The 22,749-nt window shown below is 37.6% G+C and overlaps 1 protein-coding gene across 17 annotated transcripts in view; it reads left to right on the top strand.

The window, feature by feature from the left end:
* CRPPA (CDP-L-ribitol pyrophosphorylase A) overlaps window positions 1–22,749 on the top strand; it is a 653,179-nt gene that overhangs the window by 86,002 nt on the left and 544,428 nt on the right. For 16 of the 17 annotated variants that reach the window (XR_012512151.1, XR_012512148.1, XR_012512150.1 and 13 more), the window contains one exon: window positions 18,414–18,518. The exons of the other annotated variant lie outside the window; for it this stretch is intronic. Coding sequence is in view for 9 of the 16 variants with exons in the window: in XM_074379565.1 (XP_074235666.1) it covers window positions 18,414–18,518 (105 nt within the window). In the remaining 7 variants the exon portion in view is untranslated. The remainder of the gene's footprint in view (window positions 1–18,413; window positions 18,519–22,749) is intronic. 17 annotated transcript variants of the gene reach the window in all.

Genomic DNA, 22,749 nt, shown 5'->3' with positions numbered 1-22,749 from the left:
AGACGGTGTTTCACCATGTTGGTCAGGCTGGTCTTGAATTCCTGACCTCAGGTGATCCACCTGCTTTGGCCTCCAAAGTGCTTGGATTACAGGCATGAGCCACCACGCCCGGCCCGGAAGAGAATTCTTTGGCTTTGTAGGACAGATGATCTGTCTTACTCCATGACATCTACCTTAAGAGTGATTTCCTCCTTTAATATCTGCATATGTTTCCTGGCCTTGGTATCATCACGGTGAAAGCTAATCAGCAAGCTAGGTTTTATTTTTTCCCATTTTTGTACTTGATGTAGGCCTGTGTCTGTTAGATTTCTGTTTAATATCATGGTAATCCTTTGGGAGAGAATATGCTTTTGCTTATATGAAATACCAAGGAATAAATGTCAACACTGAGGAAATATTTATTACCCAGGGAGGGAATGCAGCTCTTTCAGAGGACTTGCAGCTGGAAGTAGATAGGAGTCTTTTGTGTCAGCCTTAGTGCTGACACTGAACTTTTTTTTGGAGATTTCCTTACTTAAAGCATGTTTTCATATATTAAAACATTCTAATCTTTATGAAGAGTACTATTAGATCATGACAAGAAATAAGGCTGCACCATCCTTAGCAGGAATTGTGGTCTAGGCATTTCCTTTAAAGGATGAGGATACAATGAGTATTCAATATCTGTAGTATACTCAACTGTAAAATATTTCAAGGACATGATCTCATTTGATGTTCCAAGTGTGGGAGCAGAAGTGGATAAGTTGAGTCAATGATTGTAAACTCTGTGTCTCAGATACCATAATTATTGAGATAATCCCGATTTCATCTCATTTTTATCACTGCTTTTTATAGTTATGCTGTTATGTCATGAGCAGATAATGATGTTAGTGATTTAGAGAATGTAGTCTCTAGGCCTTGTTTATAGTAATACACAATTTCTTTGCCTCCATCTCTACTAGAAGTGCCTTCAAGGTGGCAAGGGCCAAGGCAGTTACTTGAATGCAGTGACTTGTTGCTGAGGTCTAACTACATCCAACGCTAGTGTCCAAAGTCTTGTTTGATGGGCCAGAGGAGTTGGTGTTTGCCAATAGCATTCTCTGCAGGCCCATGTTAGAATTGACAGAATGTTCTGAGAAATAGGAAATTTGTCCATTAGGTTGTTTGTTTACCCATATTTTGTAGTTGCTGAAATCAAATGAAAAGATCTCAACTCCTTGATGGTGAGGTTTGTTTCCTAGTGTCATCAGATGATCCTGACCTATTACTGTTAAACAATGGCTCACCAGTCTGCCTATGTCTGTGATACGGAGTTCATCTTGACTAGGGGAGCACATCTTAGCTCTCCGCCAGTGAAAGGGAGGGACATGAAGGCCTTAGTTCATTTCCCCTCAGGAAGGCTTTTGTGCATATGTGTGTGATAACATATTCTTGAGTATGTGTCCTATCCATTTGGTCAACAGATTTAAAGACAAGAGTTGTTTCATTTTGTGGGCATGATCCAGCTCACAAGATAGAACATTGCCAGAGCATGATGTCCTCTCTGCTCCTTCCTATCTGCATCCCTGTTACTGATTGTATTCCCTTCCTTCTTATTTCCTATCCTTAATTTTCTGTTAATTTCATTGCTTTCCTCTATAGTTTTATCACATATGTAGGTGTTTCAAAAGCTGCTTACTTTTGAATGTATTTATGAATAGAATAACACTAGTAATATATTTGTGTGATGTGCTTTTTTTTGCACAATGTTTGAGATTCATTTCTATTGCATGTATCTGTAGCCTTTAACTTTTGTCGATTATATTTATGTACTATGGATTCTTACACTTATTTTTTGCTTAATCTCAAGCAATTATATCAATTTACTCATTACACACATGGTATGTAATAAAATACAGAAGGATAGTAGCTTACTGACAAATTATGCTCATGCCTCTGTAGGTTAGCTGGAGTTCTGCTGATTTGAAGTGGACTTGGCAATAAATGGAACTTGGTGGGATAGCTCTGCTTTAGTTTCTTTTCATCCTTCTTTTACAATCAGATTATCCAACCACATTCTTCTCATGGAGATGCCAGAGGTACAAGAGTAGAAACATACAAGGCCTCTTAGAGCCTAGATTTGCAGCTGGCATACCATAACGTGTGCCTCATTCTATTGACTAAGGCCAATCATATGATCAAACTTAAAATCAAGGGGTGGAAAAATATATTTTACCCCATAGCAGGGAAAAATGTAAAGTTACATGGGAAAAAAACGGTATAGATACGGGCAAGTGTGTAGAGTTAGATCATACCCCTTGACATTAAATATGCTGAATAATATCCCAGAACCCCTTAAATTTTCATCTAGTCACACCATCATGGTCAGCCTCTCTTTATCTGGAGACTTGTGAATTAAAAAGGAAGTTGTCACACCTGTAATCCCAGCACTTTGGAAAGCCAAGGTGGGCAAATCAGGTGGTTGGGAGCTTGAGACCAGCCTGGCCAACATAGTGAATCCCTGTCGCTACTAAAAATACAAAAAAATTAGCTGGACATGGTGGCGGGCACCCGTAATCCCAGCTGCTGAGGAGGTTGAGGCAGGAGAATCACTTGAACGTGGGAGGTGGAGGTTGCAGTAAGCCAAGATGGCACCACTGCACTCCATCCTGGGCGACAGTGGGAGACCGTCTCAAGAAAAAAAGATTTCTGTTTCATATGATTTTGGCTATGTCACCACCCGAAAATCTCATCTTGACTTGTAATCTCCATAATCTTTCTCCATGTGTCATGGCTGGTACCAGGTGGAAGTCATCAGGTCATGGGGGCTCCTCCCCCATGCTGTTTCCATGATAGTGAGTGATTCTCATGAGGTATGATGGTTTTATAAGTATTTGGCATTTGCCTTTGTTGCTCTCATTCTCTCTCCTGCTGCTCTGTGAAGAGGTGCCTTCTGCCATAATTCTGAGTTTCCTGAGGCCTCTCAGCAATGTGGAACTGTGAGTCAATTAAACTTCTTTTCTTTATAAATTACCAAGTCTTGGGTATTTATAGAGGCATGAGAATGGACTGATACACTGTTCACAGTAAGTTCCAGTTGTGGAACTTACATGGAATAATCACATAAAACACTCCCTCTCAAATGGAGTAGAATAGAAGACAAATGCCAATCACTGGTTCATAGAAATTTTGAAATCCTGCTTGACCCGTGTTGGCAGGTTTCCTTACTCTGAGAATAGTGATTATTCTTTATTTAAGTTCTAGTTCTCTCCTTCCTAGAATTGGCCTCCAGGATCCTGGATTTCATTTATATCCTCAGGATTTTATTTTGAGAATCTTTTTGGGGGAAGATGGGATATTAGAGTTCTGTTTTTCTAGGCCGTTAAATTCTGGGCTCACATTTCTTTAAATTTGTTTACAAACTGGCCAGTTTCTTAGGCCTTCTCATTTGTGTGGTACCTTAACATATTCACCTAAAAGACACCAGTTCATGTTTTCAGCCTTGATTCTGAAGGCTATCTTGCTCAAGTTAGTAAATTGATGAAATTATTTTGTAAGTCACTGCAGATCCTTCCGAACTTGTAAGTTGTGCCACCACAACTTCGGTGTTAGGTGTAAAATTTTTCTTTTTGGTGCTGCAAAGAAAAATTTGTACTGGGATAAAGATTCTCTGAGCAAGGCAGTTCTTTTTACTTCCTGCAGAGAGGGTACTCCCGTTAGCAATCTTGCCAGGAGAGTACAATGAACAAAGGAAAGCAGGCATGTTTCTTTCTTACACATTTGGGGCTGTCCTTTCTGGTATGTCTGATCTCCGCTGGCTGGAGCCAGACCCCACAATCTAAACTAAAACCCGATTGGCTAATCACTTGGAAATTTTCTAAATGGGTAAAACCAATGGAAAGCATAAAAAGTAAGTCCAAATAAGGAAGTGGGGAATAGGCTGTGAGCTGCTACATGCCTGTGAGCATGTCCCGCACAGATATCTTGGTTAAAGTACAAGGACATAGAACGTACTATATGCCTGTAAAGATCGCTAACAGCTACATAGGATAAGGCTTCTAGCAAAAAGCAAGAAGGTATTTAAAGAAAGTGTTAAAGACAAAATATTATTTCTAACATGAATTTTTCTTAAGAAGGGAAACTTTGAAGAGGAACTTTTCTACTTCCCACACTGCATAATAAGGGTTTCCCTCCCACCTTTGTTTCTTTGCCCCCTTGTGCCAGCTTCCGAAGCCAATATCACATATATTAGGTTTTGGTATTTTGTGTTCTTTTTTGAGGGATAATGTATGACCTAGGGCTGCTGTAAAAAGGTTGCAAAATAGAGTGACTTAAGATCCGGAATGTATTATCTCACATTTTGGAGGCTAAAAGTTCAAAATTGAGATGTCATCAGACCTAGACTCTGGCTCCAAGGCAGAGTCTTTTTGTCTCCTTTAGTTTCTTCTGTTGGTCAGCAATGCTTTGGTTTTTCTTTTACATGCCTTTTATATCATTTACTTGTATGATTTTTCCTGAGCCTCAGCGTCCTTCTCAGGACTTAGTATATTGCCTGGCAAGTTTTTCATAAATATTTGCTTATGAAAAGGATAGCGCTTCCTCAGTTTTCCAGTTAATCTTTTTCATGTTTCTCCAGTACATACTGGGCATATATTTTTAACTGTCTATGAATACTTTTAGTGGTTGTTCTACAGGTAACTTAAATCCAATTGGTTCCTCAAACTAACCAGTAGAGCTACTCTTTATCTGCTCCATCATCCGACTTGAATAATAATGTCACCAGTCCTGTTGCTAATAAGACAATTTCTGGATTTGGGCCCTCTGTTACCTGTATTTCTTGGACTTACTTCAGATTCTCATAACCTTTTAGTGAGATTATGGCCAACAGTGTTGTAATGGTTCTCCTTGAATGAGTATAAACCACCTTTCCTTTGGGATTGAATGGTGATAGTTTTGATTTTTTTCCTTCAGTGGTTTACACTGGGGTTAGATATGTTACATGTGATTTATCTACTCAGTGTTGTCATATGAGGTTAATAATTTGTGTGTTAGGCAAGTATTTACATTTCTCCTTTTGTCTAACTTTTGATGAGTTTATCAAAGAAGTTGCAGTAGAGGAAAACATTTTATGGAGATTCTTCGTTTTTAATAGTTTGATATGAAGGTCAAATAATTGGGAAAGAAGTAATACAGGAAACAATTTTATCAGTAACTCTAAAACTACGTTTTCAGACAATTCTGTTGACCTTCATATCAAACTATTTTTTAAAAATGGGCAGTGTTTAACTGATAAATACATGGATGGTGTTGCCTCTAAGTTTATAATGGATTTTTGGTTAGGTGGGGCTAGAAAAATTTGAATAAACTGATAAGTTTATTTTTTTCCCCACTGATAGGCATTTGAAAACTTCTTGTGAATATAATTCTCTATGTATGCCCATTTAAATAATATTACCCAAAGAAGAAATCTTATTTTTAGCCATACCATTCATACTGTTTCCGGAAGAGTAGTGGTTGTAGCTCTGTTAGCCTCATGTGGACTTAGTCTGAAGTTGTTTATTGACTCATAAAATGAACTGATAGAACAAAGCTGCTTGGATAATTGTGTCTCATGAAATTCCAAAATACATTGCATAATTCAGAAAATGTAAATATATGCAAAATGCTTCAAGTTTTGAGTTTTAGATGATAAATTGAATGCAGGTGTTCATTGTTTACCTAATTGTAAGATGGTCTACTTTGTTTCTACTTAAAACATCATGAGTATGGGGCTGTAACTGCAGCGTGAGAAACCTGTGCTTGCATGCCTTTGATTTAGTTTTATTCTAATGTATATATTGTTCTTGGTTGGGCACACTTCCCGGGCTGCCTAGCAGAAATAATACTGTGAATGACGTTAAGGCTGTAAGGATGTGTAATCAGATTATCTGTAGCCGTGGACCATTATGTGTTTACCATAAAACAGTGGTTCCTACCTTAATTTTTTGTTGTTACAAAACCTCTGAAAGTTGTAGAATTCCTTCTCAGAAAAAGAATCACATTATATATTATGAAATACTTTTTTTCCAGAAGTTTGAGTCCCTCTGACTTGTATCCATTTACCTTATGTTAATAACCCTGCCACATTCTCATACATTGTTTATGGAAATATAAATTGGAACCACCTTCATAGAAAACAATTTGGAATATTTATCTAATTAGAATGCACATTCTCTTGTTTCTCTCCTGTTTCTGGGTAGAGATAGCCAACTGAGCATTTACCTAATTTTGCTGAGGACTCAAACCTCATTAAAGCTACGAGAAAGGGCTAATAAATGACAAACCCTCAAAAGAATAGGAGAGGTAACAATGAAAAATGAAGAATAGCTGGAAAACCAGTGAGTTAGCACTAACAGATTCAGCTTGGAGAAGGCCAAATTACAAGCAAATGGTTGGGGCAAGCTAAGAATTTAGATTTAAAACTGTCTGCTCTAGAATTCTCAATGTCTAGGACCTGGCAGCCCCAGGTACTTCTGGAACAGAATGAAGCGGGGGTACAAAATACGGAGGGTTAGCCAAAAGCTGTTTAAGCAGTCTGATCTCTAAATCTCCTTTCCTAATCTATGACCACCCTAGCAGAGGCAGATGGTGGTGAAGTGCTCTGTATGTACTGGGAAAACACAGGATGCAGTAGAAGGCCTGAGTGTGTTGCCAAAAGCAGTGACTAACAACCATATGTTTACTGACTGCTGAATAGGAAAGCCCATGGCTGCTGCCTCCACTCAGCAGTTGGTATATTGGTAGCTTAGCTTTTGTTTCCAGGCTGGAGACTGGAAGAATTTTGAGGGGGCAATCTATCCAGTATAGGAAGAAAGACCTAAAAATATTAACCTCAGAGCTGTACCCATAAACACCTTAAGTCTATCACTCTACAAAAAGCTATTGGAGGATTTATTCCAACCCTCCAAAATGAGAGTTCCAAAATAAGTCAATCAGGGAAGCAAATTGTATGGCATAGAGAAGCTACGGGATATATGGTGGGATAGAGATGAAGACTCTTTCCAAGATGATGATACAGGGAGTTCTCAGGATGGTGGCAGAGTGACTGGCAGAGAAGACAAGTCTGTTGGAAAACATCAGAGGATTGCAAGGGTGACCTTTCCAGGAATATAAAGTTGGTGCATTGCCTTGTGTCTGAACATCTTGAGAGTAGATTTAAATGAATAGCTAAGTGTCTAGTGTTGAATGAGTCATAAGCATACAGAAAACCACATAAAACAAAAGATAAACTCTAATTCCAGGGAAACAAAGAATTGTACAAGAAACTAATTCTAGTAATATGTGACTCAGCTATGAGTAGTGTTTACAAAGCTACTGATTTAAACACTCAATACTGATTTAACCAAAATTATGATATTGAAAGGATGGGGAAGGGGAAGTGTTAGTATACACTGAGGTGAAGTTTGGAAGAAGGACAAAATTCTTTTGGAGATGATAACCAAGACAGAAAAGTTGAGAAGCAGCATCACTAGAATGTAATTTAGAGATACAGAATGAAAGGTAAATTATTAGTCTCAATTCTTCAGTCCTCAGCAACAGTATTCTACTTTGTGCCCTTGCAGTGGCTTTCTGGTGAATAGAGTATGTTTCCCTTCTCCTTGATTTGGTTGCCTGATTTGCTTTGGAAATGAGATTTTTACCAGATGTGATCAATACAGGTGGAGGGCCAAAAGTGTGCTTGTCCTATTGGACTTGCCCTCTTTTGCTACTTTTATTGCCTTAAGGATGGCATACTGAGCTGGGCATGGTGGCTCACACCTATAATCGCAGCACTTTGGAAGGCCAAGGTGGATAGATCACGAGGTCAGGAGTTGAAGACCAGTCTGACCAAGATGGTGAAACCCCATCTCTGCTAAAAATAGAAAAATTAGTGGGGTGTGGTGGTGGGCATCTGTAATCCCAGCTACTTGAGAGGTTGAGGCAGGAGAATCACTTGAACCTGGGCGACAGAGATTGCAGTGAGCCAAGATTGTGCCACTGCAGTTCAGCCTAGGTGACAGAGTTAGACTGTGTTTCAAAAAACAGAACAAACAAAAAAAAAGGAAGGCATACTCTGGTTGGTTGCAGTCCCTCTAGTCTGAGCTGCAGAGTAAACACACTGAGCACAGCTGCCACAGACCTGCGGCTTGGAGCAAATTTACCTCAGCTGTGTCACAACTGTATGAGTAAGAAGTAAAAGTTGATTGCTACATGCCACTGAGGTTTTTTGCCCATGTTTGTTACTCAGCAAGTATTGACTGTTACATATGGAAAAAAAATTAGAATAGTTAAGTGAAAAATGATTGCCTATCAGGAGGATAAACTGTGTGGGAATTCACTCAGGACAGTGGCAAAAATATTAATGATCAAGTAGTAGATAAAGTTATAAGAATATAGCCTCAAACCCTTTTGGAAGACCTGAGAGTTTTTTCATAGTTTCAGAAGAAGTCTCCACTGCAGGCAGCCTAAATCCCCCTTACATTTGGTTAATAAGTAAAGCAAATAGCTAGGGCATGTGGGGGAGTTTACTTAACTAACGTGTTTACTCATGTGGTCTTAAAACTAACTTTTGAGGCAGATGGCCCTCTCACAGGGAGGTTGACTAGGGATGTTATCCTCTAATAGTGTTTGCTTTGGGCATGAGAACCTGTGCTTTAACCTTCCACTCTAGTGGTGTTGACTCAAACCTTTGCCAATTAAACTTTACTAAAAAAATGCAAGTCTAACTGGCTAGTAAGGGCTGGCAGTTGCAACTGTTTACAGCACTCTCCAGGGTGTCTGTAAGCTACTTGGACCCTCAACCAAACTGGGAAGGCATAATACTTGTGTGTCAGTGTACTTTATTCATCTGTTGCTGAATCAGGGTCTGCGGGGCAGATCCATGCAGGTGGTGACCCCGACGTGAATGCCCAATATGGGACAATCCTGACAAAAGTGGTGTGAAGGGAGTGGGTACACTTTTTTCATAACTGATCTTGTAGCAACATTTGGGTCTTTATACCATGTGTATGTGTGACTGATAAAAACATAAACTATAATTTAAGATGATAAAACAGGTAACGTGGTTTTGTGGTTAGGGTTGATAAAGAAGATCTAATGGATGTACAAGGAAGTTGGGGAGCTAGTAATAAAATTATTCATGCCATTAGCCATGGTCTTCTTGTTGAAAAGAGTAGTCTAAGAAAATAGGTTTTCTAACCAAGAGCAATTGGACGTTTCACAGGGTTGGATGCCTCAGTGAGTTAAAAGGGGTACATTAAGAGAAGGTAAGATAGATAATGGATGGAGCTTCCAGTTAGAGACTGTGTTTACAATAAAAATTTCAGAGGAGCCATGAAAGAAGTAAAGCCAAGTTTCCAGGTTGATCACAGAAACTAGTTGTTCAAGTGAAGATAAAGGCCATCTCATAGTTATTAGAATGACTAGTAAAAAGACCAGAGAAATAATAAGTGTTGGTGAGGGTGTGTACGAAAGAGGACCTTGATACTCTGTTGCTGGGGATATAAATTGGTATAACCATTAGAGCAAAAAATGTGAAGGTTCCTCAAAGAATTGAAAATAGAATTACGATATAATCTAGCAATTTCACTTCTGGGTATGTCTCAAAGAAATGAAATAAGCACCTCATAGATATCTATACTCCCGTATTCATTGAAACATCATTGACACATTGTTCACAGTAGTCAAGATACGGAAAAAAATCTGTGTCCATTGATGAATAGGATGTGATCACACGTGTACACACTAGAATGTTCCTTAGCCACAAAATAAGGAAATCCCACTATTTGCAACAACATGAATGAATCTGCCCTTTTTCTAAATGGACACTAGGTGTAAGAAAAAGCAGGAGAAGATGGTGTATATTGTCAGAGCAACCCTCAATCTCCCTGCAGAGAAAAGAGAACCCAGCTACACAACCATCAGATGTTATTGATTAGCATCTGCCTACTTTTCAATCTCAATTTATAGCATTAACAACTTACATTTATAACCAGTAATTATTTAGATTTTATTAAGAATTTGTCATAAGCTACCCACTATACCAGCTATATCAGATGTGTCGTCATGTTTGTTTTTTATAACTTTTATCTTCTGTTCCCCAATGTGGAAGAAGCTGAGACAGACTGAGTAGCTTGTCCATAGTGTGACAACTTTGTAACATGGCAAGACCATGGTTGGAACTCAAATCTATCTGACTTCAGTGTCCATGCTCTTAATCAGTGCCTCATATTCATGAGAATGCATGTACACTTTTATTAAGCAAATCCTATTTAAGGATTTAGGAGTTTTATTTAGGAGTTTTAGTTCCAGCAGCTTGACCTGTTTCTTAAAATGATTACTGGATAAAAATCTTCCTATGTGCTTCTATGTGCTTTCTATGGGGCAAGGGAAACAACCATTTTGAAAAATGCTAGAGCTTTCTCTTCTTAACGAGGAGGCCCACCCTCAAAAGGAATTGTTTTATCAGTGCCTAAACTATTGCCCATACCCAACCCCAGTCTTACCCACTCAACTCTATTCCACTCTGATCATCCTCTGGGGAGAGGGGGAGAACTGAGAAAGTCAAAGCACTGGTCTGATTTACCTTAGTTTCTTTTACCCAGGAATGATATCCAGCTCTCAAGGAAAAGTTATGAAGCACAAGAAATAGCAAGCATAGAACCAGTTCCAGATATTGGCAACATTGGAACTACCCAACTGGGAGTTTAAAACAAATAAAACTAATATGCCAAAGACTCTCAGGGTTAAAGTAGATAGCAACAGGAGCAGATGTAGGCAGTGTTAGCAAAGATAGGGAAATAGAACCAAAAGAAATGCTGGAGATCAGAAGCACTATCACAAAAATGAAGAATGCCTTTGATGCCTTATCAGCAGATTAGACATGAATGAGGAAGGACTATCTGAGCTTGAGTATATGTCTTCACAGAAATTGGCAGAACTGAAAAACAAAGAGAAAAAGATGGAAAAACAATATCCAAGAATCATGGGGCAACTGTAAAACACATAACACACATATAATGGGCATACCAGCAGAACAAAGGAATGGAAGCAATAATTGAAGCAGCAGCGACTGGAAATCTCTCAAAATCATTGTTAGATACCAAACCAAAGATCCAGGAAGCTTCAGGAATACCAAACTGTAAAAATTCCAAATAAACTATACCTAGGCATGTTATACTGAAACCATGCAGGCAAGAAGAAAATAAAATACTTTAAAAATGTTTGCATGAGGAAACCTACCACCCTAGAATTCTGTTCCCTGCAGAATTATTTTTCAAAAGTAAATGAGGAATGGAATTTCACAGAAAAACAAAAATAGAAATTTTTGCCAGTAGACCTGTCTTTTAAAGAATGTCCAAAATATTTTTCAGATATTTATATAGGACAGAAACACGGATCTATATAAAGAAAGGGAAAATTTCAATTGAGGAGGCAATGAAGGTAAAATAAACTTTTCTTAATGTGACAGGTAAGTTTGTTCAAAATGATAATAGCAACTATGTATCTGTGTGCTTCCATAAGTGAAACAAATGACAATGACATAAGGAATGGGAGTGAATAATTAGGATTATTTTATAAGACACTTATCCTATTCATGAAGTGGCACAGCATTATTGGAAAGTGGTCACAGATTAGTTGTAAAGAGTATATTGCAAAATCGAGGACATTTACTAAAGGGGCATTACAGAGTGATAGATGGGTCAGTCTTTTAAGAATATAAAACAATGCTTAATGTGTACATATCTAACAACAGAACATGCTTATGTGTGAGGCAAAAAATAATAGAACTGCAAGGAGAAATAGGTAGATTTATTATTAAACTTGAAGACTTCCAACACCCCTTTGTCAGAAATGGGCAGATCCATAGGCAGAAACTTGGTTAAAGACATCCTTGACCTCAGTGACAGTATAAATTGGCTGGGTAAAATTGACATCTATTTCATTCACAAACAGAAAACTTCATGTTATTCTCATGTTTATATGGAACATCCTACAAGATAGACAACTTTCTGGTCCGTAAAACACAGCTTAACAGAGTTAAAAGGACAAATTACACAAGGAGTGTTCTCAGACTTCAATGAAATTAAACTAGAAATCAATAAAGTTACCTGGAAAATCCAAAAATACTTGAAGACTGAACAACATACTCTTAAATAACATGTGTAAGAGAGAAATCTCAAAACTATATTTTTAACTAAATAAAATGGAACTTAGCAAATTTCAGAATGCAACAAGGACAGTGGTTAAAGGAAAAACTAGCATTGCATGCATATATTTAAAAAGAAAGACTTAAAATCAATCATGTAAGCTTCCATTTTAGGAAACTAGAAAAAGAAAAAGATTAAGGAGAAAAAAAGCAAATACAAATTGAAGCAGAAATAGATGATACTGATAATAGGGCGTCAGTAGAGAAAAATCTACCAGACCAAAATCTGCTTCTTTGACAAGATAAAATAGGTGGGCCAAGCTAAGAAAGAATACACAAATCAGTATCAGAAATGAAAACACAGACATTATAACAGATCCCATGGACTTTAAAAGGCTAATAAAGGAGTATAATGAACAACTCTGTGCTAAACAACCTGAAAACTTAACAACCTAGATGAAATGAGCCAGTTCATTGAAGGACATAATAGTCTAAACTCATAGAGGAAGAACTAGGAAATGTTAATAGACCAACATCTGTTAAATAAATTGAGTCAATAATGAACCTAATATATAAAGTACTAGACTTAGATGGGTTCACTGGTAATTTTGACCAAACTTTCAAGGAAGTAATTATACCAACGCTCTGCAGTTTTCCTGAACTTAACTCATTCTGTAATGCCAGAATTACCCTAAATTTTCCAGAATTCCTTAACTTACTCTGTAATGCCAGAATTACCCTGATTCAATAAACCATACAAAAAAAACTTTGAGGAAAGTATGATCAATGACCATAGAGATGTCACGGTACTTACCAAAATACTATAAAGCTGATTTCAACAATGTACAAAAACAAAACCCCGCAACTGACTGGGAATTTGTCTCACATATACAATACTGGTTCAACATTGAAAAATTGGATGTATTTCACCACATCAACAGGGTGAAAGAGAAAATCACATGATCATATTAATGGATACAGAAAAAGCATTTGACAAAATACACTCATTTATGATACATTTCGGAAAACAAGAAATAGAGTTCTTTCTTGATTTAAAAAAAAATCCATAAAACGCCTACAGCTAACATTATTAATGGTGAAAAAAATTAGGAACTTTCCTGGTAAGATCAAGAACAAGGCAAGGATGTGCCTTCTCAGTGTTCTTTTTCAACATTGTCCTGGAATTTCTAGCTAATAAGAGAAGAAAATGAACTAAATACTGTAATTGGGAAGGAAGAAAACATTTTTCAGAGATGATAGGATTGTCTCTGTGGGAAATCTGAAAGCATTGACAGAAGTTACGGAATTAGTGGACGGTAATGGAAAAGCTTCAGGATACTAAGCAAATAAACAAAAGTCCATTGCCTTCCTTTGTACCATCACAAATGTGTAATTTGAAAATAGAAATATATTACTGTTTACATTAGCAACCCCCAAAATGATACTTGTGCATAAGTCAAACAAAATGTACAAAACTTCTATGAGAAAAACTGCAAAACTCTTAGAGACTTCAAGGAACTGTATAAAAGGAGAGCTGTCCCGTGTTTGTGGATAGGAAGACTCAAAGTTGTCAAGATGTAAATTCTCCTCAACATGATCTACAAATCTGATTGCAATCACAATCAAAATCTCAGCAACGTATTTTTTAGTATTGACAAACTTATTCTAAAGTTTATTTGAAGAGGCACGTGACCTAGAATAGCTAACGCAATATTGAAAGCAAAGAATAAAGTTGGAGGACTGACACTACTTGACTGTTAGAGTTACTGTAAAGCTGCAGGAATTGTGGCTGTGTGGTACTGGCTTAAAGAATAGATAAATGGATCAATTGAATGAAATACCCCAGAAATAGAAACACATAACTATAATCAATTGGTCTCTGGCAGAAAAGCAAATGCCATACAATGTAGCAAAGATTTGCTGTCTTTTCAACCAAATGTTGTTCGAACAACTAGACAACCACATACCAAAAATAAATCTAGGCTCACACTCTAGATCAGGCGTCCCAAACTATGGCCCGTGGGCCGCATGCGGCCCCCTGAGGCCATTTATCCGGCCCCCTGCCACACTTCAGAAAGGGGCACCTCTTTCATTGGTGGTCAGTGAGAGGAGCACAGTATGTGGCGGCCCTCCAACGGTCTGAGGGACAGTGAACTGGCCCCCTGTGTAAAAAGTTTGGGGACGCCTGCTCTAGATAACCACATACCGAAAATGAATCTAGGCATACACTTTCAACCTGTCACAACCATTAACTCAAAATGGATCAGACCTAAATATAAAACATAAAATGCAAAGTGACAGTCATTTTATAAGACAGTTTGGCAGCATCTTACAAAATATACTCCTATCATAAGATCCAAATGGGTTATGTCCACATTAAAAACCTGCACATGGGCTGGGCACCATAGCTCACACCTGTAATCCCATCACTTTGGAAGGCCCAAGTAGGTGGATCACGAGGTCGGCAGTTAAAGACCAGCCTGGTCAACATGGTCAAACCGCATCTCTAATAAAAATACAAAAATTATCTGGGCATGGTGGCACGTGCCTGTAATCCCAGCTACTCATGACACTGAAGCAGGAGAATTGCTGCTGAATTGATTGAACTGAGACCCGGGAGGTGGAGGTTGCAGTGAGCTGAGATCGTGCCACTGTACTGCAGCCTAGGCTACAGAGTGAGACTCTGTCTCAAAACAAAAAACAAAACAAAACAGAAAACAAAACAAAAAAAGTGCACATGAATGGTTATAGCAGCTGTAGTCATAATTGCCAAAACTGGAACCAACGTAGATAGCTTAGGTAGGGGATTAACTGTGGTACATTGAGATGATGAAATACTATTCGCTCCTTAAAGGAAATTAGCTATAAAGTCACCAAAAGGTATGGAAGGAATTTAAATGAATGTTTTGGTGTGCAAGAATCCAATGTAAAAAGGCCAAATATTCTATAATTACAGCTATGAATTTCTGGAAAAGACAAACTATGGAGGTGTTGAAAGGATGAGTGGTTGCAAGGGGTTGGGCAGGAGATATGTATAGGTGGTACACAGAAATTTCACTGTAGTGAAACTATTCTGTATTTAACACAGAGATAGATGTGTATCACTGTACACTTTTGAAAACTCAGAATGTATTATACTATGCATGGATCATAATGTAAACTGTGGCCTTTGAATGATAAAGATGTGTCAGTGTAGGTTTACTGATGTGGATACACATACCACTGTTCACAAGGTTTCAATAGTAGGAGAGGTCGTGTGTATGTGGGGGCTCAAAGGTATATGACAATCTTTTCCTTTTGTTACATTTTGCTGTTAACCTAATACTTAAAGTCTTAAAAAATGTGTAGGAAAGAAAACAATGCATGAGTAATAAAATTTCTTTGAGACTTTGGATGTAAGGAAAAGTTCATAATCTGCCCTCAAATTTGATAGCTCTCTGGGAGTAGAATTCTTTGTTTAAAATCATTAACCTAAGAATTGTGAATAATTGGCTTCTTATAAGTTTTATTGTTTTTATGAAGTCCCAGCTTATTTGGATTACAGCTTGTTAGAGAATTTTTGTTAAATGGTTTTGGCATATTTTCACCCATTAGCTTCCATACTCTAATTTCTCTTAATCTGGAAATTCAGTGTTGTGCGTTTTTGGAATATCTTGAATTACTTGGTTTTCCTTTTTTCCTGTTTTTCCTGAAATTTCAATCTTTTTATTTGGATATTTGACTTTGCTGATGAGTTATACAGCTCTTTCATTTTCTACCTTTTTAAATATTACCTGGTCATGTATTTCAAATTCTTTATCTTCCTAGATCCATAGTTTTTTTTAAAACTACAGCCTCCTCAAGTGCTTTATTATTATTATTATTATTATTTTGCCATTTCGATCTTTCATGTTACAATATTTTCTTGAGTGACAGTTAAATGTGGGTTTTCTGCTCATGTTTAGGGTCTGGTTATACGTGGTGAGTTTTCTATGTGGGGTGTGTTGATGTGCTTCTCTATAAAATGACTTGACCTGGCTTTTTGGGGGAATCTCTAGTAAGTGTCCTTAAGGCTTTTGCCTAGGCAGAAGGCTGTTTGGCACTATTTTGGGGAGCCAAATTTGGGGAGGCAGATGGTTTTCAGTGTCTATATGTTTGCATATATGTTTCTCATGTGATCATTGATATCATTATAACTATAATCCTCTCATGGTGAATCACAAATGTCAAAATATTTTGTGCAATACCCTCTGTCATTCGTTAACTTTCTTGACTAAAATCATCTTGCTAGTTGCTTTGTGTTTGTACCACCTTTCCTTGGTTCTTTTTCTCACTTTTCTATTGGCCTTTGGATTACTTTACCATGTTAAATGATTTCATTTTATCACCACTATTGGTTTCCTTCAAATAATCTCCTTCAGATAATCTTCTTCAAATAATATTAGTTTATGGGCACCCAATAGGAGGTCACAAAAGAGGAGTCTGCAAGTGTTTATGAACTCGTTTTGCAATTGGTGGCACTGTAGCTGGGAACAGAGCATCAAGTATGTTTCACACCACTATCTGAGATAGGAAGGAAGTGCCTATTTCTATGCACTCCTTTCAATATGGCACATTGTGAGTACTTTTAAGGCAATTCAGGAATGTGTTTGATACTCTGCCCCTCTGGAGTGAGTCAGAAAGAGTTAAGGTTATTGCTAGTCATTTTTAAGATTTAACCATGTCTTAAACAGAACTTCCTTTATTGTACATACATCTCAATCACAAACTACTAAACAAAGGTTTACCAAACTCAACTTACTTGAATGTAACTAGTGTTCATAATAGTCTTTTAAAAATACCTAGATATGTTATTTTATGTAGTATATAAAAATAGAGGATACAAACTGGGACTCTTCTGGTCTAATTAAGATTCTATGTATATCTGGTCATATTTTGTTCATTGATTTTACAAATCACTAGTTAGAATTTTGTAACCTTCAGTATAATAAAAGCTCTGGCAATGGGGTGCTTGATGTTGCCTTCTTGCAATCCTTACGTGAATATCCTATCTAAAATAAGTCTCAGCTGGGTGTGGTGGCTCACACCTGTAATCCCAGCACTTTGGGAGGCTGAGGTAGACAGATTACCTGAGCTCAGAACTTCGAAACCAGCCTGGACAACATGGTGAAACCCCGTCTCAACTAAAATACAGAAACGTAGCTGTGCTTGGTGATGGGCCCCTGTAATCCCATCTACTAGGAAGGCTAAGGCAGGAATATCACTTGAACTCTGGAGGTGGAGGTTGCAGTGAGCTGAGATGGTGCCACTGTACTCCAGTCTGGGTGATAGAGCAAGATTCTGTCTCAAAAGAAAAAAGAAAAACAATATAAGTCTACCAAATGACTCAAACCTCTGTAACTTTGCATGGCACCTTTTGATTTAAACGTAATCCCCTTGTCCAGTTTTATTCTGCTGTTAGATGGAGATCAAACCATTTCCTCTGGTAGGGCTTCCTGATGCCCTCACATAGAATTAAGCATTTTATCTGCTGAGTTACCTCTGGACATTCTGCTAGTGCTGCATCTATCAGGTTCTGTTGCAAACTGCTTTGTTAGATATCAGCCTCCCCTTCTAGACCTGAGTTCCTTGAGGGCACAATACATGCGTGATTTATCTTTGTATATCTGGTGCTTAAAATAGAACTTGGAGACAGGATACGTACCCTGAATATTGCTCAGCTGAATTGTATTTTACTTGGATTTTTTTAATGGCTCTGCTTAAAATGCCAAAAAATGTTTTTGTTTTTTTTTTATTTTTACTGAATTTTTGTGGTACCTTTACATTTTGTTTCACAATGAAATGCTAAATGTTCCATACATATAAGCAAAATGTAAATAATTAAAAAGGATATATTGATATTTTAAATATTAAAGCAATATAACTATGAACTACAAATGTTCTGCTATAAATACAAGATATGAGATTGAGATGTAGATATATATTTATCAACAATTATGATAATCCTCAGCTATAATATAAGATTCTATATAAACATGTTTGGAAATATAACTTATATGCAAAGGAAACAAAGTATTCTATCTATTTTATACTTAAAACTATATAGGAATTGCGAAACTCAAATGATGATTGCAGTATTCCTACTCAAAATTTGTTTTGCTTTTAGCTATTGGGAATGTTATAACTCAATCAGTAGCTGATTAAATAGCTTGATATCTCTAGGCTCTTCCTTTGATTGCAGTTGATTATGAAATAAAAGGCTGAGTTTTACTTAAAATTGTTTTAGCTTAATTTTTTTTTTCTACACCAGTGTAGTGACTATGACTTGGAATTTGGAACTGAGTGTTTGCAATTGGCCCTAAAATACTGTGGCACTAAAGCCAAACTTGTAGAAGGATCACCTGACCTGTGGAAGGTAAGAGGAATGATTACTTTGCTTCGGTTCTTTGCTGCACTTTTATGTGTTTGCGTGGGTATACATTTAAAACCGGTAGCGCGTTTAGTGGTAGTTACAGGAGCCTTATGGATTTACTGAAACATCAAAGTGTATTATCCTTTCTATTGCTTGGCTTCAAGAAAATTCACTTTGAGATAATTTACTCAGACATAACTCATTTTAACCTGTGAGGTTGGTTTATTCACTTTTTTTCTTTATCTTGCTCTCTGTAGATAACTGTATTAGTCTGTTCTCACACTGATACAAAGAAATACCTGATATGGGGTAATTTATAAAGAAAAGAGCCCATAGTTCTGCAGGCTGTACAGGAAGCATAGCAGCTTCTGCTTCTTGGGAGGCCTCAGGAGGCTTCCAATCATGGCAGAAGGCAAAGGGGGAGTGAGACATTTCAAGTGGCCAGAGTAGGTGGACAGAGGCTTAGGGGTGGGTACCCACACACTTTTAAATGACCAGATCTCTGAGAACTCGCTCACTATCACGACAACAGCACCAAGGCAGAAATCTGCCCCTGTGATCCAGTCAGCTTCCACCAGGTCCCACCTCCATCGTTAGAGATTACTATTCCACATGAGATTTGGGTGGGGACAGAAATCCAAACCGTATCAGTAGCCTTTTCTCCCCCTTCCTTCACTCAGTTGGATTAAAGCTACAACTTGGCCCGCCAATTGCCAGTTTCCTTCCAGGAACTTGGAATTGCAACATTTCCTTCCAGCCCCTGGGTGGTTGCTCCAACTTAATTGGGTTGAAAAGTTATTTGCCACAGTTGTGACCCAGTGTGGGTAGTGGCTGGATCCACTCTCTGCTGCACTGTGAGGAATTATACTGTTTCCTGTGGCAGAGCCCAGCTCTACTAATGGCTAACTTCTTTTTTTTTTTTTTTTTTTTAAATGGAGTTTCACTCTGCTTGCCAAGGCTGGAATGCAATGGTGCGGTCTCAGCTCACTGCATCCTCTGCCTTCTGGTTTCAAGCTATTCTATTGTGTCAGCTTCCTAAGTAGCTTGGATTACAGGTGCCAGCAACCATACCTGGCTAATTTTTGTATGTTTAGTGGAGATGCAGTTTCACCATGTTGGCCAGGCTGGTCTCATATTCCTGACCTCAGGCGATTCGCCCGCCTCTGCCTCTCAAAGTCCTGGGGATACCAGTGTTAGCTACTGCACCTAGCCTAATGTACTTCATTTGGAGGGAATAGATAACTTATTGCCAAGAAGATAATGGCACTATTATACTGCAGCTTCTTAGCAAGGCCAGAGATGGTTTAGAGTATGATTCTTTGTTTCATTAGTTGAATTGAATGGTATATTTGGAAATAAGAGTTCTAAGGGCCATTTCATAATCTTGAAATAAGTATTGCTGCTTTTGAGATAATGATTGTAGTCTTTGAAAATCTTTACAAAACATCCATCAGAATCTGATTAGTAAAGATTCATTCTGAGTCTGTAAGCATATTTCCTTACTGATTTTTAAAAACAGAAACCCCTGTAAGTTGATGAGTTATTTTGCACAGTAACACGATCTGCCTCACTGCCTGCTACAATTATCTCAGAATAATCTTAATTACTTCAAATGTTGAATTGTAACATTTGGGGCTTTGCTAACCTGCCTGGCTCTATTTCCCAAGTCTAGCCATCCCCAGAGCCCACACAAACCAAGTGACTCCTGTAGTTCCCATTTGCCCCACCGTGGATTGGAGTCGGGGCAAAAATGGAATAGCCACTCCGTGATTTTAGCATGCTTAATAATTACGACAATAAACCTCCCCCTCCCATCCACAAATGGGGTCATTTAACCTCTTAAAAATATATTGACATGTTTGGATTATTGCCTGGTAGAGAAAATTTATGCAGTATTAATGTTCACTTAAGGACAACCTAAAATGCCTGCCTGCTGGGTTAACTGTCATCAGCCTATCAGGCAAACATTTTATTCATCCTTTTCTATATATGGCAAACATTTTATTCATCATTTTTACTCATATATATATATCTCAATAGTGATACAAATATTATCATTTTTGGCAGTTTCCAGTTAGATGTTTCATTAAAGATTCTGACCCACATTTTTTTGGAACCCCTTTGGCTATCTTGCAGACCTAATTTGAAGACCAAGAAAAGATGTGGAAACTGTAAGGCATTTTATTGCTACTAATATGTCAAACTAGTATGTACTCCCTGGTCTCACGTCTAACATCGTTAGGGCTGTGATTATTTATCTTTTGTGTGTGTTGTGAGCCTTCCTCAAGTTTGTAAACCACTCTTGAGATCCGTGGATGAAAGGGAATCAGCACATTACTCTCTGAATGTTTCATTCCATCTTCAATGTTTTCTTTTGGTTGGGGTGTTCATATTTCTCTCTTCTCTCCAGCTTGGAGTCTAAAAGGCCCATCATGCTCTGGGTTGGGGAAAATGTCTTGCAGATTGACATTATGAGGTTTTTTTGTTTGTTAGCATCAATTTTTTTTTTCCTGTTACGTGATACCAGAATGTAAATACTGTGGTTGTTTTCAGCTTCCCTTTTTTCTCTGCCTCTTGTCTCGTCTTTGACTTGCCTTTTTCATAGCTAATTATTTTCATAGTTAATCATTTAGCTATGAAATAGCTAAATATTTTCATAGCTAATTATTTAATCCCTTTTGATAACATTGTATGATTTGTCTTTAGGCTTTTACTTTAATTTTGTGATCTATTTTGTATGGCAGCAGTGTTTGTTTCACACAGCAATGGAGTTTACACTTTGAAATTAGTGTACTAATTCTGCACTAACTGCAAAGATGCTGCTTTAAAAACAAAATTGGATCTGAAAAATTCTAGTACAATTACACTGAACTGGTACTGGATTCAGATGGTATGGCCGTGTACTTGGAACATGACTCAAAAATCTAACAGTAGAAGACACACTTGGATGTAATTGAGGCATGTTATTACCATTGTACAGAGTAAAGCAAGGGAGGATTCTAAAACATGGAGCAATACACCTTCCTTAGGGATTTCACTTCACACTGGGTGAAAGTGACTTGAAATTTCTGAGGATTTCATGTCATACTAGAATTTCAGTAGCAGTAGAATTTCAGTTGCCCCCAGAAATTCCAGAAGGATTATTTTGTACTTTATTTGATTTAATTACTTCTTCTTTCTTTTTTCTTTTTTTTTTTTTTTTTTGAATGGATTATTGCTCTGTTGCCAAGGCTGCAGGGCTGTGGCATGATCTTAGCTCACTGCAACCTCTGCCTTCTGGGTTTAAGTGATTCTCCTGCCTCAACCTCCCAAATACCTAGAACTACTGGCACACACCACTATGCCTGGCTAATATTTGTATTTTTGGTAGAGACGAACTCTTGCCATGTTGGCCAGGCTGGTCTGTGTTTTGTATTTTATAAATACGTTTTGGTAAAAGTAAAAAACATTCTGGGTTGATGTCACCTTCCTGTGCTATCTCTTCTGGGGTCTAGAGGTACTAGTTTGTTTTTTCTCTCCTTTCAAATCACCATGCAGTATAGAAAATGACTCCAGTATCCCACTCTCCCCTTCAAGGATGATGAGCACTGAAGAACACAGGACTGGCTCTAGGAATAGGAATCAGCTGTCATGCTTCCCTGGAGTAGTCTTGCTTTGACAGGCCCAAGTAAACACTACTATTTTCATGAGATTTCATCTAGTCTGCACAACAACTTGAGTCCCTTTAACTTAGTTATTTTCGGCCCCATGTATTTTTAATTAGCTTGGTCTCTTACTACACTGTACAGACCTAATTGATTGAACTTCTTGTTTCTAAATGTCAAAACTGTCTTCAAGCCGTAAAAGATTAATAACCAGTTATGGAAGAAATTTAACGGCTGTGTTCTATTGTCTGAAAGTGCTTTTTTAGGAGTTTCTGAAGTTTTTGTATAATCACAACATTACTGGAATGAATGACTTTTGAGGTTTCCTTTAGTTGAGGGAATATTTTTTTTTTGAGGTCCAAGTATTTTAGCATCTGTTTAAGAACGAAAGAAACAAAATAGTCTCTATTTGGTGTTTGTAACTTCAAAAACACAATGTGGTAAGATTGTTTCTCTTTAGCTATTTTTATACCATTATCCAGTATTTTTATATAGGTATCCAGAAAAGAATATTTTCCTGTATGTATATAATAAAGAAAAAGTTCTGAAAAATCTGTACTTAATAAACTTCCTGCTGTCTTTAAAATGCA

Source organism: Saimiri boliviensis, chromosome 10 (genome assembly GCF_048565385.1).
Source record: "Saimiri boliviensis isolate mSaiBol1 chromosome 10, mSaiBol1.pri, whole genome shotgun sequence".
NCBI classification, from domain to species: Eukaryota; Metazoa; Chordata; class Mammalia; order Primates; family Cebidae; genus Saimiri; species Saimiri boliviensis.
Note: the sequence above shows the minus strand (reverse complement) of the source record. Positions and strands in the feature narration are given on the sequence as shown.